Source organism: Nelumbo nucifera, chromosome 8, assembly GCF_055504915.1.
Source record: "Nelumbo nucifera cultivar China Antique chromosome 8, China Antique-T2T, whole genome shotgun sequence".
Classification (NCBI taxonomy): Eukaryota; Viridiplantae; Streptophyta; class Magnoliopsida; order Proteales; family Nelumbonaceae; genus Nelumbo; species Nelumbo nucifera.
This window is the reverse complement of record NC_142656.1, coordinates 34,611,488-34,628,287: the sequence shown is the minus strand read 5'-3', so window position 1 is coordinate 34,628,287 and position 16,800 is coordinate 34,611,488. Positions and strand designations below refer to the sequence as shown.

General features: G+C 36.7%; 2 protein-coding genes across 2 annotated transcripts; one reads left to right on the top strand and one right to left on the bottom strand.

Moving 5' to 3' along the window:
• Nucleotides 1-654: 654 nt before the first annotated feature.
• LOC104603195 (homeobox protein) lies at nucleotides 655-10,700 on the top strand. Its single transcript, XM_010267171.3, has 3 exons — nucleotides 655-1,052; nucleotides 6,606-6,641; nucleotides 8,636-10,700. The coding sequence occupies exons 1-3, from the start codon at nucleotides 792-794 to the stop codon at nucleotides 8,636-8,638; spliced, it is 300 nt and encodes a 99-aa protein (XP_010265473.1). The 5' UTR covers nucleotides 655-791; the 3' UTR covers nucleotides 8,639-10,700.
• Nucleotides 10,701-10,823: 123 nt separating this feature from the next.
• LOC104603194 (uncharacterized) lies at nucleotides 10,824-12,547 on the bottom strand. The gene is made up of 4 exons (XM_010267167.3): nucleotides 12,401-12,547; nucleotides 12,181-12,314; nucleotides 11,820-12,101; nucleotides 10,824-11,603 (listed from the first exon to the last, which is right to left on the bottom strand). Exons 1-4 carry the CDS (start codon nucleotides 12,416-12,418, stop codon nucleotides 11,558-11,560), a joined length of 480 nt encoding a protein of 159 aa, XP_010265469.1. The 5' UTR covers nucleotides 12,419-12,547; the 3' UTR covers nucleotides 10,824-11,557.
• Between the last annotated feature and the right edge of the window lie 4,253 nt (nucleotides 12,548-16,800).

The window sequence follows — 16,800 nt, the reverse complement described above, 5'->3', positions numbered from 1 at the left end:
TTTGTGAAGAAACCCATAAATCATCAATTAGGGGCTCTTCTTAAGATGATTTAATATTCTACTGAAAATGAAAAGCTAAGGAACATTAGAGGGCTCCTTCTATTTCAGTTTTACATGACATTTGACATATGAAAGTAGAGAAGTTGGGCCAACCCAAACCTAGCCTGATCCAAATCCAACCTGAAAGCTTCGGATTGGGCTAATTAGGGTTGACCTTAACCCAACTTAGCCCGGCCTGACTTGCCCCCTATGTATCTATATCCCAAACAGGCACTTAAGTTTCATATTATAAAGTTTTTAAAAAGAAATCTTATTAAAGGCTCTTCTTTTGGTGCCAACTCTTATTAAAAACCAACCGAGTTGTGGTTCGATTGGCATGTTAGTGTGTGTGTTTTATTAAGTACAAAAAAAACTCTTATTAAAGGCTCAAAACCTTTCTTTTCCGCTCAATTTTATATTTTATAGCCTAAAACTCAAATGCAAAAAGGCTTATCCAAACAGAGCCTCTCCAATCAAAATCATTGATTCTTTGAAATCAAGCCCAACGTTTGAACAAGCAACAGAAAGTTCAAATGTGGGTGACCGAAAATAAAGGAGAAGGTCCCATGTTTTGTTTAGCTGGATTGCATTAAAAACAAATAAAGGAGAAGCAACGGTCAGTTTCCTTTAACTGATTGATAGCAGGATCTGAAGCCTGAAGCTCTCTCTTCTCTTCTTAAATAACCTATTTCACTCTCCTTCGCCTCTTTAACCCCTTCAAGGTTCGAGCAAAATTCCACTCAGATCACAGAATGATAAAGGCTCTCAAAAAGCTCAAAGTCTGGTCAAGAAACAAGAAAAAGAAAAGAAAGACTCATGCCCTTCAGCCTTCTCCTCCTCCAGCACTCCACTGTTCCTGCTGTTACTGCTCAAATCAACCCTCAGCTCCGCCTTTACCTTCCTGGGTGGACTTTGATCAGACGCAGGAGCCCGCTTCGGTATCTGGGTTGTGGCCGCCTAGTGGTTCAGATCCTCCTGCATCTCATACTCATCAGTTTGAAGCTGCGTCAGAGGTAACTACTCTGTTTTCTCCTTTTCCTGTCAGCTCCTCCTATCAGCAATATATGGCTCCAAGCCCTGTTTATGGCGTACCTCTTGTATCTGTCACTCGAACAGAAAGAAGAGCTGGTCTTTTCGGATGTGTCGTTAACGTTGGTAGCCACCTGATCCGATGCTTCTGCCCTTGTTTCCAATACCGGAATCTGAACTGACGCTTATATTTTCGGATTTCTCAGAGAGGTCTAAGATAATTACAAGTTTGCTTTCTGCTTAATTAGTTCTACAATCTACAATCACAGTTTCATCAGACCCCATATGTTGATAGGAGGAGCTGATGTTTTGGATTGTGTCTAATACTGAATTGATCTTTTCTTTTTACCATGGATTACTACTTGAACAAGTTTGTCAATCAAACTCGAGTTCTTCCTTTCTATCTAAAAGAGGAAAAAAAAAAAACACCAGCTCTTGCTTTATTTTTTTTTCTTCCAGATTAAGGATACTGAACTTGCTTGCAGTGCATTGAGCCAATTAAGGTTCAGAATTTTTGTGAAGAACAGACACCAGCTGTGTATTACATTCCAGAATAAATGTGAAAATAACTTCTTGTGCAAAAGAATGGCTTCATGGAAACCAAGTTCACCTAATGGAGTTGAATATTTTCGTAAATACACAAAATTTTAAGCACCCAAGCAGCTGAGCTGCAGATTAAGTTGTTCAGAATCTTTCGCTCAGAAAATTGTTCCACGAGGAGACTAAGGTGGGCACAGCACGCATTAGAGGATGCCATGGATCTTATTAAATTGCATTAAGCCACAACTTGATCGGGCCTGTTTGGCATGTCTTTCCATGCGGTCTTTCGGCTGTTTACAAGCCGCGAAAACCAAATTTTGGTCTATTTTCATTTAGCGTACAGAAGATCTAGCTGTCAAAAGACGGAATGTCGAAAAGACGCGAGAAGCTCATTTTGGGCTGATTTTGGGAAGCTTCAAATGAAACTTCTCGCATCTTTTGTGTTTTAATCTCGCGAGGAAAGACACAAGTTTGCCAAACGTACTTCAGGCTGCTCAGATCTTTATGCAAAAGCTCAATACATCTTTTACGTGTTAGAACTACTAGAAGATCTTCCCAAAAAAATACGCCAAACGGGCCCTATTCATCCAGCGGGCCTTATCAGAGGTAGTTTTCATGCCGTGGGAATAATATAACTCGGGGAAAATTGCTGAGCTGATTCTTTGATTAAAATAGATAATTCAGAGATAACTATGAACTTTCTCTGCAATTTCAATTAGGCTGTGTTTGGTTTGAAGGTAAAGGTAGGGAAAGGAAGAGAAAGAAACACAACCTTAGGGTGGGCACAACAGTACAAAATTTGGAGAAGTTCAAAATCCTGCATCAGTGCATTTACATTGGAGAAGTTCCACAATATGAATGGTTTTGTTTCGGCAAGAAAGAAAGGGATTTGGACAACACTACCAAATTTGGGAAATAACAATGAACTTTCCCTGCAATTTCAATTAGGGTGGGCACGATACTACAAAGTTTTAATGAAAACGAAATTTGGAGTTCAAAGTTTGCACAAGTGTTAAGTTAGGGGAGTGTTCTGCAATTTGAGTTGTCTTTCCTTGTTGGTGGTTTTAAAAACAAATCAAAACCATCTGATTTTAAACAAATTGTTTCTCAAAACAATAATACATAGAAACATGTTTTTGGTTGTGCATGTGTTTTTTGTTTTTAAAACTAAAACCAAAAGCATGTTTTTCATCTATTTATTTAATATTACATTTCATAACTCAGAATTTCTACACTACAAAATGTATTTTTGTTTTAAAAACCATTATTTTGGGCGTGTTCTAAAACATGAATGTTTTTGTTTTTATTTGTTTTTGAAATCACTACATCATCAAAAATAAAGTTTTTGAAGTCTGTTTTTGTTTTCAAAGGCAAAAACAAGTAGGTTTGTTTTTGAAAAACCAATACATATTTTTGAAGCCATCAAAATAATGATTTTTAAAATTTAAACTAATTTTGTAATATAGAAATTATGTGATTTATGTAATATGATATTAAATAACCAGATGAAAACATGTTTTTTGAAGCTGCGAATCCAAAACATGTTTTTGCATTTCATTTTTTGAAAACAAAATATACATATACAACCAAGAACATGTTTTCTGTCTTTTTGCTTTGAGAAATAATCCATTTTCAAACTAGATGGTTTTGATTTGTTTTTTGAAACCCACAACAAGAAAAACAACTCACATTGTAGAATGCCTCCTTGATGTTCTCCAAAACATGCATTCTTTTTTGAAAAAAAAAATCAATTTGTTTTTGCCTTTCAAAACAAAAATAGAGTTCAAGAACATGCCATGTTATCGAACACCCCTCAATTATCTTTTGGTATTAAGGGTTTTGGAAGGTTCAAATCGAGGCCTTGTAGATGATGAATTGATAATTTACCTTTGAGCTAGACTACTTTGAGCATGAAAAGTGAAAACTCGTATGGGGTTTTAGGAGTTGCCATCTACCAAACATGCCTAATGAGGCAAAAACATGTCGGTTAAGCTTGGTTCTCTTCTTAACTTGTAACTTTACTTTTTAAACATACAAAGATTAAATCCAAATCCAATCCAACTCTAATATATCATATTTGGATCGAATTCAGATTTGAAGTTTCAAAAATGGGATTGGATTCAGATATGAGTAGACTTGATCTGAATTTGACCCAATTACAACCTAAACCAAACAACCTTTATTTTGAAAAAAAAAATGACCCAATTACAATCTATATACCAAACAACCTTTACTTTGAAAAGAAAAGACTATCTGGTAAGCCTAAAGTTTGGAAGGAAATTTACTGGCATAAATGAGCTTGTCGAAATTAGATATACAAGGAATTTCCATACCATCAGCAAAAAGAGAAAAAGGAGAAATGTAATTTATTGTCTCAAGAATGATAGCAACCAATGGACCTCTAATTGTGAGGAGATTGCATCTAGTATCAAAGGGTACTTCATCGAACTCTTTAAATACTCTAAAAAATCTGCTGCATGATAAATCCTTTAGGATATATATTTGGTTTGAAGGAAAGGAAGGGAAAATTCGGAATATTCCAAAAGGTTTCAAATCTTACCTTGTTTGGTTTGACCACAAGTGATGAAAATAAAAGAAAATGTGAGGATTTAGAATCATCAAAATGAGATAACATGATTCTTTCATTTCGGTCGGAAACCACTTCCCTTGAGAAAAGAAAGTAAAAATGAGGGAAAAATTGAGAGACCCTTCCTTTGATTGAAAGTCTTCTACTGTAGCAACAAGGATGAATGATGTATACTGACCAAAGAGGTGACCAGTTCAACGTAGAAACAAAGTAAATCAACTCACTGAACTCTAGCAACTAGAGGCAACAAGTAGAGGTAATTTCGAATATGAAACTTGCAGTCAACCTCTATTCTTCTTCTTCTTCTTTTGATTTTATGATTTGAATGTTTCATCTAGTTTAAATCCACTCTTTTCATTGAAGTCTTGGGATGCTCAATTTCCAATATGCAAATGACTAATGGAAAGTTTCACTTCTCTTCTGGGTTTATTTACAATGGAATTAAAGTTTATAGCAGCACTAATTTCATTGCTTGGTTGCTATATTAGCTCTTTGAGTTGTTTTTTCCACCATAGAATAAGATGGATTATCCGATTGAGCACTAGAAAGGAGGATTTGTCAAAGCATTTTATGAAAAGAAACCAAATCTGTTTTGTTGGAATTTCAAGCTTGGATATTAAAGAGAATACCGGTATGAAGAGCTAACCAATGCCTATGTCAATTTTATGTTGATTCTTCGTATTTGTATGCATTATGAAGCATATAGAAAGCACTTTTCTCTTTCTGTTTCAACTTATTGATTTTTATTGTTGTTCATGGAGCTATGCTTTATTAAATATTTATCTGGTCCATTTGCTCCAAAAGAAACAACATATTTTATTTTTTATTTTTTTAAATCAAAGCTATAAAAGAATAAGAGTTTGCTGAGAAGGGTGGTGAGGAGAGTTGGGTTATGGATTACTGTGAACAAAAACTTACATAACTCATCTCATCTGTTTGGGCTGTCATTGATTCCTTATCCATCTTTTCATTCTTTTAGCTGCCTTGGGCTAAGCATTTTACTTCTTCAATGCAAAAACAGGAAAGGTGTTTTAGCATACCAAAGTTGGAGACCAAGGAGGCAAGAACTGTTGTTCATTTTACTACCATTGCATCATTGGAGTAAAGTCTCTATTGGGGATTTTGATGTGTGGTTTCTTTATAATTTAGTTCTTACTATTGAAGGGAGTGGAAATAATTGGAGTATATATGCTTTCAACCCAAAAAAGCCTCCATTTTAGCATAAAAATAAATGTCAATAGAATATGCCCTATTCACTTTTATTATAAATTGTAATCTACTTAAATTTCTTGTGTGATGCCTACAGGTTGGAGTTCTGGTTTTATGTTGCGGGAAAGTGCAAAAATTGAAAGGCCTTTATTTTACCCATCACTTATGAAGCTTTACAAAGTTCGACTAAGTTGGTGAAGAGACCTTCCACCCATATTAATTCCTCCAACCTTATATCTTCTGTTTTCAAACATATTTTTAGTATATGATTATTGTTAAAACTTGAAAGGCCTTTACTTACCTATGTTTGGAGTAGTGACTCGAAGAAACATGATTGTGTATTTCTATGATAGCTGTTTATGTCGATTTGGCCTGTTAGAAATGTTGTCAAGTTGGTAGAAATTGTACATTAGAAAGATCCTAATGATTTAAAATGGCGTTGAAATCTGAATTCAAAGTGCATCCAAATGCCACCCTATTGTATACCTTGTGCACCATAATCTGTCATTCCAACATAGCATTAACCTTACAGTTTGTTTGGTTTGTGCGACGGGATGGAAAAATAGGAATATTCTTCAAAGATTCCTATTTTTTCACGTTTGTTTTGAGCGAAATGATGAGATGCGATGAGAATTGAGTTCTCAATTTTTAGGACACAGGGTCTCACCAAATAGGTGCGACCTCACTACGAAAGGAAACAATTGCAAAAATTTTATCGAAGGAGGCAAGTTAGCGTTGCTTTCTTCTCAGCCGCCGTCCAACCATATTCTCACCGGTGCCATCTCTGGCGATCTTTCTCGGAGGTAAGCTCATATTTGGGTTCCTCTCACGATTTTCGTTCGTTTCTGTACCATTTTTACCTATTTTCATGAATGAGCTCCCCACGATATTTTCCCAACGCCTAGAGCCATCTATGGTCATCTAAATCCAAAAATACGTCTGATCTACCATTGAAGGCGTTTATTTTAAGGCCGAAGCTCCAAATCTATCATCTGGTATCTGCCTTTTTCTAGATCTGCTATGTGTTATATATTTGTTTCAGAGTTGTCGTTAGATCTGATGGTGTTGGTTTCGAATACATTTGTCTATGTTAGATTTCTTGTGTTGTAGATTTGGTCTCAAATACATTTGTCTTCTTCTCAATAATGCTCGAACTCATATCTATATTTTTTTTTTGTTTTCATTTTTTGTTGTGTTTCAGGTTATCTCAAGGAACCCAAGGGGTTTTCAAGCTAAGGTACTGCATCTCAGTCAACCCACGCAAGGGGTTTTCATTTTTTGTAGTGGAGTAGTATATACTGATTTGGGTATTGAATACTCTGTTGCAAATGATGATGAATAGCAGTAGTATATGATGGTTTGGGTGTTATTTTCTCAATAATACTCTGTATTTAACAGTAGTTTCTTGAATCAAGCTTTACATAGTCTGCATGTAGGATTGAATCAATATATGTGGTGTTCAAAATAAATAATTTTTAATGAAAGTTCCTAATCAAATGTATGCTAAACTGTTGGAAGCACGATTGGGTATATGAATCAAATGTATGCTTAACTATCACCAATTGTGCACAAGAATTGTTGAATTCCTTTGTTACTAGGTATATGAATCTTTTCACCCCTTCACCTTAAATGGTAAAAAAATTGGCTAAGAGGGAGGTGGAGGTTGTTATCTTCTCTCACTATGTTTCTGGATGGAAGTTGATGGGGAACTTGGTTACTCGGGTTTCTCAGCAAAGATGTTTCTTTGGACCCGGTCAATAACCACCCTTGGGGGTGGTTCCTCTTTCAGATGCTCATCCTCATAATCATTGTTCACATAGTATCCCACTCTAATGAACTCCTGTCCAAGGTAAGAACAAGTCAACAGCACCACCATTAAACCAATGATAGTGGATCAACCTAGCAACAGATTGATCATAGGTCTCCTCCTTTGCCGACCCAACATATATGAGTTTCCACTCAAAATCTATACAGAAAATGGAATATGTCAATATGCGAGCCCTCTATAATTAACATTATGCTTTGAATTGTGAAAGTTTACAAATTAAGTGCAGAACAGTCTGAAGTATTGTGAGCAAAGGCTTCCAAACCTTGCTTCTCTTTATCAATGGCAACACTGAAGATGGCTATGGCAATTGACAAAAGCAAAATTCTGTAACTTAAAGTTTTATAATATGATGAGTATAAGAAACATAACATGTTCTGAGAAATTAAGATTGAGAAACACTCTCTTTTCTAGATATAGACAAATTGACTAAAATCAACACACAAAAAAAATAAGTATATGCATAAAGGAGAACAGTAGTTATGGTTGCTTGTTCTTTCATGGTGTGGGCCATTTACTCTTAATTTTTTTCTTAGGCAGATTCATCAAATAGATCTGTAAACACTTTGGTACAAAGCCACAATGGTGTGGGCCATTTATTCTTAACTTGTTCTTTCATAGCTTATATATGAAATCACTTTTTCTCTCTATTGAGCTTCTTGGGCTCCATCGGCCGAGAAACCGGCTAATTGAATGACATGTTACAAAGTACTGTAGAGGAACAAGTTACTAGATTTTTATACATATTAGCACACAATGTTAGGAATAGAACAATGGGATTCCATTTCAGTAGGTCTGGAGAGACTGTGAGTTGTCACTTTAATTAGGATGGATCCAACAATCCTATAAAATTTTCTCAACAATCAAACACTGGGAAACAGATTTGGCAGGATAACTAGTCTCAACAACCAAACACAGGTGACAAGATTGAGAAAAAAAAAAATTCCCTTCACATCACATCCTTTCTCATCCCATCCCATCCTTTCTCGGCAACCAAACGGACCATTAGGTGTCATGTCATCACTGAGTATGTATCATGGATTAAGAAGTCTGAAATTTGGAGTAATAGATTCAGGGCAGGTGGTATTTGGTGTAACACACATAAGAAGTCTGAAATTTGAATTCTTCTCTAGAAAGGGAGGTGGTTGCTCGTACACAACTAATGCAACACAAATCAAGATCCCAGCAGTTAAAATTTAAAAACCCCATATTATGAATTTCTTGTTCTCTATTTCATAATCAAAGAAATGGATGAGATACTTGTGTCCCAGCAATCACACCCCATACTTTCATATTATGAATTTCGTAGTTCATTGTGCTCAAGTACTTAGGATATTAGACTTTTTGGTTTCTATGAACTATATTGAGGAGGCCTTATAGATATTTGTCTTGTGCATTGACAACAGTGATCGAATTGATGGTTTGATCAAGATTTGGCTTGGGTGTTATTGTGTGACATCGCCACAGACAAACTATTAAAACCTCAAATGTGGAGATGGCGTTAATGAGATGTGGAGGTAGGTGCTTGCCTAGGGCTGATTTTTCTCTTGGGCTGAAAAGAAATGATTGTCAAACCATTTCTTCATCGTCATCTAGAAGGGAGATGAGCACCTAGCTTGCATCATTTCTTTCCTTATGCCCAAAATGCAGGCACACACTCCTGGCAGAATACGAGCAAATAGTAGCTCCTTTTGCCACTTCGGTTGCACAGGCAGGGCCTCTGAACCTCCTGCCATCTTGCCAACAGCCTTTAAGTTTTGTACTGAGTGGTTTGTAAAAAGCGGGATGAAGATTTTACATCAACGGGTATTCTCCAAACGTGAGCAAAAGGACAATGTTACTTTTGCATTGATTATCCAAACGCATATTCAACATGCAAGAAACATGGTTTCCTGCCTTTAAACATGATCATTCTACTGTGTTCGAAATGTTTTTATATTTTCCTTTAAGCTATATGATGTTTTGGGATCTATGTTCTTCATGCCTTGCATTGGTGAGAGCTATTTCCCTCCCATCCCACTAATAGAAACCCCAAGTGGATTGTCCATCTTTCAAGGCTTCCATATTTCACTATGCCTTTGATTGAATGAACTATGTTGCTTCCAAGGGCCTGTTCATTTTTTGGATTTTGGGAGGGGAGAAGTTGGTCAATGGGATTTTGGTTTTCATTGACCAAGATACCCATTTTGTTTAGATTTATGTGGGGTTTATGGATAATTTTTTAAGTAATACCCATTTCTAGGTGGATAAATAATTTTCTCACCTGGGGAAAAAGTTGTCAACACTTGGATGAGACAAAATTGCCTTTTTTAATAATAGCTTTTTATGGCTAAAATAGTCATTATCTAATTTACTTGAGAAATAAAAATGGGTAAATGTGCTTACTCAAGTAAGTATTTATGAAGAAACACTTACCCAGATAACTAACTTCCCTAAAAGCAAAAACATGGCCTAAATTGTATTATATTCATTTCTCAAAGGACAAATTCAATTGAGTTTTCAAGCTTTGGGAAAAGCAGACATGGTCATTGATCTATTGGTTCCCTTGTTTCTTTAGTATCCAAGAAGAGAGGCCAAAGGTTCTCAATAACTTTAGTTTATTCCTTGATGTTTCTGCTTTGTCTTGTGTTATCAGGATATCTGTTACATTGCTAGATCACAGGCCAATTGGACTTTTCAGCATGCCCACAGAAACACGAATCATTTGGCCCAAGTCATAACTAGACCTTCCCCAAGGTGTTTTAAAGTGAAAGTTAAGAAAACCTATATAAGATTTATAAGAGTTTCCCTACATTTTTTCTTCCTTTTCCTGCCATTTGTATGTGGAAAGATCTAAGCCCCTGGAATAAAGGTCTGAAATCAAAATCGGAATTGGATATTCCAGTTTCAACTGTTTGGTGAATAAAAATCCCATCCTTGCTAATTACAATTTTTATTTCTATTCCTGTCTGAATGAAACAAATTTTAGGAATAGACTATTCCTTTAAATTCTAAAAAATTTTAATTTGAATTCCAATTCCGACTGCAAACGAAACGGACCCTAAGATCTCTTTATAAAGCCAGACATAGGTACAACGTTTGATTCAATGACCATACGCACTAGCGAAAAATGAACTGATACTGAGCCACTTTTTCATATTGGACGATTAGCAGAGCCTTTGCCACTCATGACTAAAAATAGCCTTCACTGCGAATAATATTAAAACGGCAACTTCTCTGTTAATGATATCGACGTCGATTTGCTAAAGATTACTGAGATATTGATGCCACATCGGTTCTGGAGGAATAGATGCTAAAATTTCTGTTTGATTTGCTGATTTTTGTGATTTTCAGAAAATTGGTCAAAATTCGATTTTTGAAATCAACCCTTTTCAACAATCTTTTTTTTTTATTTTTTATTTCTATTTTGAAGAATCACATGATATCTAACATCACATTAAATAATAACTTTAATATAAAAATTATCAACCCGAATCTACCAAATATGATATCTAACACAATTTTATAAAAAAAAATCGATAAACAAAAATCAACATTCATGCCAAACATGACCTAAACAGCCTTTACTGTTAATTACAAATAATAATAATAATAATAATAATAATAATAATAATAATAATAATAATAATAAAACACTCATGACCACAACCGCTAACTCAATTCACGGGGGCTTCTGAACTGATTGTTCACAGCTCTAACCATACACTATTTATAATTAATTTATACAAAATGATATTTGATTTGTTTTACCATCCTTAGAAAAAGAGCTTACAACGTCGTATGCTACTCCTTCAAACAACGTCCAAATGAACCACTAATTCGCCGTATTGTAACAAGTGTTCTCTTCGACGCGCCATCAAGTGCCATCTATTGTGCCTACAGCCGCAACTCCAACATTCAAGTGTGTGCAATGAGTGGGCTAAACATGTACTTTTGTATGGGGGACTGTCAATGGTAATATTGTAGTATGCTTTTTCATCTTTTTGACGTTTCTTATTGTCACTCCCCCAAAAGCTTAACGTACTCTTTGAGGGGAGGTAGATAGTCGAGTGAACTCATAAACGTGTAAAGGTTAAGCATGAAATCCCCTCGACACTGTACTGTGTACTTGTACTTACCACCGATTAATGCAATACAAGTAACCTTTTACTAATTCGTGTGTCTTCTTGTTACCTTTGTATGTATTTGCTTTATTTCATAGGCTTATTCGCCCATTTAAGCCCATTTCGAGTGCCGCACGGGACCCCAACATTTACCCCCGGACATTATGCTACACTTGCACCATTTACGGTTTACACAATGTGTCCAAATACAACTATGTACATAATTTACAGCTCCACACCAATCGACTTCAGAGTCTCCACCCTTCGTGGGCTGCATTAAAGCACAACATAAATAATCGTTAGATCAACCAAATGAAGAACCACAACAAATCTCCTACACCATTGATCCCAGCCGTCCGTTCGCCACATACGAGAGTGAATTTTACACGGATGGTGGTGGGACCCATTAATAATCACCGTCGTCTATGCTTCCACTGACGGTCATCATCAATCTAACAAAAACCCGGTGCTAGAACATCCAAGTTACCTGTTAAATGGGTCTCCCCTCATGGGATTAGGGATGGTCTCCTCCTTATCATCCTGGATGTGGGCCGCCTTCCTGAACAGAGACTTTTTGACGAATTTATCAGCTTCATCCACCACATGATCGGGATCTTCTAACTCCGGCAGAGTCTCCCTCTTCTTCTTCCTCACGTACACCGTCGGCGAGTACAGAAGCTCATGTTTTGCTGTGTAAAGCCCCAGAGACACCGATAACATTATCATCCCCAACGCTACGTACACAGGAACCAAATCCCCTTTCACCTGCCTAATCTCCAACGTACAAACAGAATATATCACTTCCGGTCAACACGACAACGATAACAGTAGGCAATAACTAAACTAACCTGCTTGTCTTGGAGTGCAGGGCTTGGGAGAGAGCAGCATCGGACGGTGGTGCGAAAGGCTTCATCGTTGGCGTGGTCCACGTGGCGAACGGACGGTGCCCTCCAATCCGACACAACATTGATCTCCAATAACCCTACATAATGTATGATGATCAGACAACTGCTCAAAGATAAGAAGTCATCTAAATCGACGGTGTAGTCACTGTAGATAGGATCTCACCGTCGCCCTTGAAACCATGATCGATGGAGAAGAAATCTGCAGAGTGAAGATGCTAATAAGCCTTAACAGAACTGAAACGAAATTGTGTAAAATCAAGCAAAAGTTGGAAGCCTGAAACTAGATGCCTGAACTCCACATATCAAGTAACGAATATATAAAGGGAGTTGGTGGCTGAGAAAGTGGGGCCAGACAGAAGCTTCCGGACACGTGGAGGATAAAAGATGGATTCGAATACTTTGGAACGGTCTGGAAGCAGCAGTGAGCCATGAGTGGGAGTTCCACGAATGTCCAGAGTAATCAATTGTGACCCGTGTAACGTACGAGTGTTTTTTTTTTGGGGTAAAAAAAAAGCAATTTTGTTAAGAATAAACGTTTGGGAATGATTATTTAAAAAATAAGTGTTTATTTAAAAACACTTATGAGCGTTTAGAGAAAAACAGGGGTTTTGTAGGCATTTTTTAAAATGGTATGGCGGGTCGAGATAGGGCAAAAAGGAAATAAAAAATCAATTATAAAATAAGCCCAAATTTTGGATTTATCGAATAAGCAGTTATTTCAGACTTATTTTCAAAATACAAATAAGTGTTTATTGGTATATTCCGGTGCTTATTCAAATAAGCACTCCCAAACTTAGCCTAAGACAAGTAGTATGGAAAGAAAAACAAGCAAAGCAAAAGAAAAGCAACACGCTTACAACAAGTTCGGCTTCAGTCAGTGCAAATCCATGCTCACACCCTTTGAATGGCCTCTTGCAGTCTTGCATTGGGAATATCTTCCCATGAAATAAAGCACGTAAATATGAAGATATTCCCAATACAAGACTGTAAAAACTATTGGAATGCACATTGCACTGACTGAAACCGGTCTCACTTGCAATAAAAACAAAACAAAACAAAACAAAACAAGAAAACAAACTAACCAACCCTCCTACGAAAACCACCACAGTTTAAATCTAACACAGGTGAAGCCAGAAAGGACAATACCCAAACCAGTCTTGGGGAGAAGAGAAGCCCAAAGAAGCAGCTCCATGGGCTTTAATGTGAGTTTTGTTAAGCAAAATCAAGTTAGAAAGAAACTTAGGACATTCCCAATTAGATTTTCTGATAGATAAAAGAAAAATAACATTAATTAGAAAGGAAATTATAAATATATGTTTCAAGCCAATCCATGGGAGAATTCTATCAAACTAATGTTGGTATTATGCATTTTGATGATAATAAATTCATTGAAAGTACTAATGTTTAGAGTATAACTTTGTAGACATCTAATGTGTTTTCTTAAATGGACCAAGTATTGTCTAAGAGAAGAAAATGTAATTAGTTGCATGCACACTATAATGGCTTATCTCAGACCTACTTTAGTTTATCACACAATCTTAGAGACCAATGATTAAAATAGGAAGGGCCTAAGGTTTTTTTCTTGGATTATAACTCAAGTAAAAAATTGCAAAAAAAAAAAAAGTATGTTTATAAAAGTTTGGTAACCTAAGGATCGACTCCCTTGTTGGGATCGATAGCCTTACCCAAGAGAGGAGATGAATTGGGTAGAGCTTTAAAAATTTGACTATGAACAAGTCAAGCTCAAATAAAACTGAAGCTAACTCTTCTTGATAATCAAAATCAAAATACAATAGAATAAATGCTTAGTCAATTTAGTACCACTTAATCAAGATGTTAGTCTCAATGATTAACCTAACTGTTGAAACAAGAGTTGTAGCTAAAGAATAGATAGACAATATAATAACATGAGCTGCAAGGGTTAGTAGTTAAAAGAGATATAAACAATAATAACAAATAAACCACTAACAAGATGATAGCAGGTGAAATGCAATATAGCAATCAAATATAAACACTCAAAGTAAATATAAACACTGTAGAAATGGTAGTGAAAGTAAATAGACTAAAATTTAAATGGCAGTTGCATTGGTGGTATGTGCTTGGATTAACAGCTAAAGAGAGAGGACCATACTAATGGGTAATTGAGAAAAGAACCAGCTATAAGAAGGTAGTTGAGATAAGGACCAACTATTGAACTAATATCAACTTGAGATTCAAGCAATTGTTAGACTTTTATTGGAATTACAAAGACATATCTAATTGCAAAATGTAAATATAGTTGAATAATAAATGAATAATAAAGATAAACAATTGCAAATGTAAATGTAAATATAGAGCAGTTATAATAAATGGTTAGCGGTTAGAAGATGTTAGTAAGAATCCCTAGATTTTGAACCAAGGAGTTAGTTGAGTTAGTAAATGTTAGTAGGGTTAGTAGCTCAATAACTGCACTAAATGATCTTGTATCTTGCATATCTAAAGAAAAAAAAAACAAAATATGTGCAATGTTTAATTTGCAAGATCTCAAGAATTCAAGTTATTGCAATTATGAGAGAATGTTAGTAAATAAATAAACTACAAAATTTAAAAATAAAATTTATAAAATGCACAAGAATTTTATAAAGGCTTAACCAAACCTACCTATGTCTTCTACCTCAAACTACTACCAAGGATTTCCACTAACTAGTTGGACTTCCTAAGTGCCAAAGCCTTAACAACTAGTAGGACTTCATGGGTGTTTACAAAACTTAAACCCGTTGAACTTTACGGGTGCCAACAAGACCTAACCAGTAGGACGTTTGGGTGGCAGTCAGACCTTGTAGTTGGGCTTAATAGAGGTGCCAACGAGACTAATGGTATTCAAAACATGAACATCTACTTGCTTAAAGATAATACTATTTTTAGCTCGAGGAGGTTTACAAGAAGAGAAGCCTTTAAATAGGTAGACATAATAATACAAAGCTCAAACTATTTAGTTGCTAAAGTTTCTCTATAGATACTCATCTCAATGAAGAGGTCTACAATAGATGGGTGAGACCGCATAAGCTCAAGACTTCTCGACTTTTTTCACCTCTAAAATTATTGAAACTTAAGGGTCTTTTTAACAAAATGACTCTAGTTAACTTGCTCTTATACAATATCTACAAGGAAAGCACTAGTTGTTTTTCTCTCGCTTGATTTCATTGTGTTAGGGTTCTGCCTAGCGGGAACTTGAGCTTCATATTTTTGCTGTTGGCAAACCCTGCAAGAAGCCACGTACTCTCGGATTTTCTTCTTCATTGAAGGCCAATAGAACTAGGCTGCTAGCCGGCGGTAAGTCCGCAATATGCCAAAATGTCCTCCTAAGGGACTGTCATGAAGTAATTCCAACAATTCTAGGATGAACTCGGAGGCCACTGGTATCACCATCTACCCCTTGTAGAGCAACGTGTTCCCAGCCAGAGAGTACCCTGGATAGGATAAGGGATCTTGGAGTAAGCTGGCCGAGATCTGTGATAGAACCGAATCTTCTTGGGCTTCTTGCCGGATCTGATCCATAAGGGGAAAGTTGGGCTTGGAAATGCCCAAATGGGCCATTTCTGGCATGCGTGAGAGAGCATCAACCGCCTTGCATGCCCAAATGGGCCAGTTCAGTAGTGTGGATACGTTGCTCCAGCAAGTGCTTGAGGCTTCGTTGGTCAGTTCGTATAATGAATCATTGACCCAGAAGATAAGGTCTCCATTTGTGAACTACAGACACAATAACTAGTAACTCCTTTTTCGTAGATTGATTTAGCCTGAGCCTGGGAGACAAGGCCAAGGGCTGACCCTCTTGCATTAGGATGGCACCCAATCCAGTCCCGGATGCATCACACTCAATTACAAACACCTTTGAGGAATCTGGTAAGACCAATGCTAGAGAAGTGATGGCTTGTTTTAATTTATCAAAAGCTTGTTGGGCCTGTAAAGCCCACTCAACGGAGTCCTTGTGGAGTAATTTGGTAAGTCATAAGTGGGGCTGCTAACAACCCATATCCCTTTATGAATCAGAATGGGATCTGCTCCTCACACTTGAGCGCCTCACATGCACATCCACCGTGCATGGGAGATGTTCCCAATACATGATAGGATGTGCGTGTGAGGCCCCCTATGTGAGGAGCAGATCCAGTCTCTTATGAATCTGTGATAGTAGCCAGTAAAGCCCAAAAATCCCTGCAGACCCTTTTGTGTCTTGGGTAGGGGCCAATTCATCATCAGTAACGATGTGACCCAAATAACCAATCTGGTTCTATCCAAAGCTAGACTTGGATGCCTTAACAAAGAAGTGATGTTGCCTCAGAAGGTCCAAGGTGGTGGATAAATGCTGGAGGTGAATGGGCCAATCTGAAATGTATATCAGATATCATCAAAGAAGACCAGAATAAACTTTCAAAGGTGGGGTCTAAACACTTCATTCATCACAGCCTAAAACGTCGAAGGAGCATTTGTCAGCCCAAGGAACTAATAATATCCATAGTGGGTCTGAAAAGCCATTTTGGGAACATCATCAGGGTGGACCCTTATTTGGTGGTACCCTGATCTCAG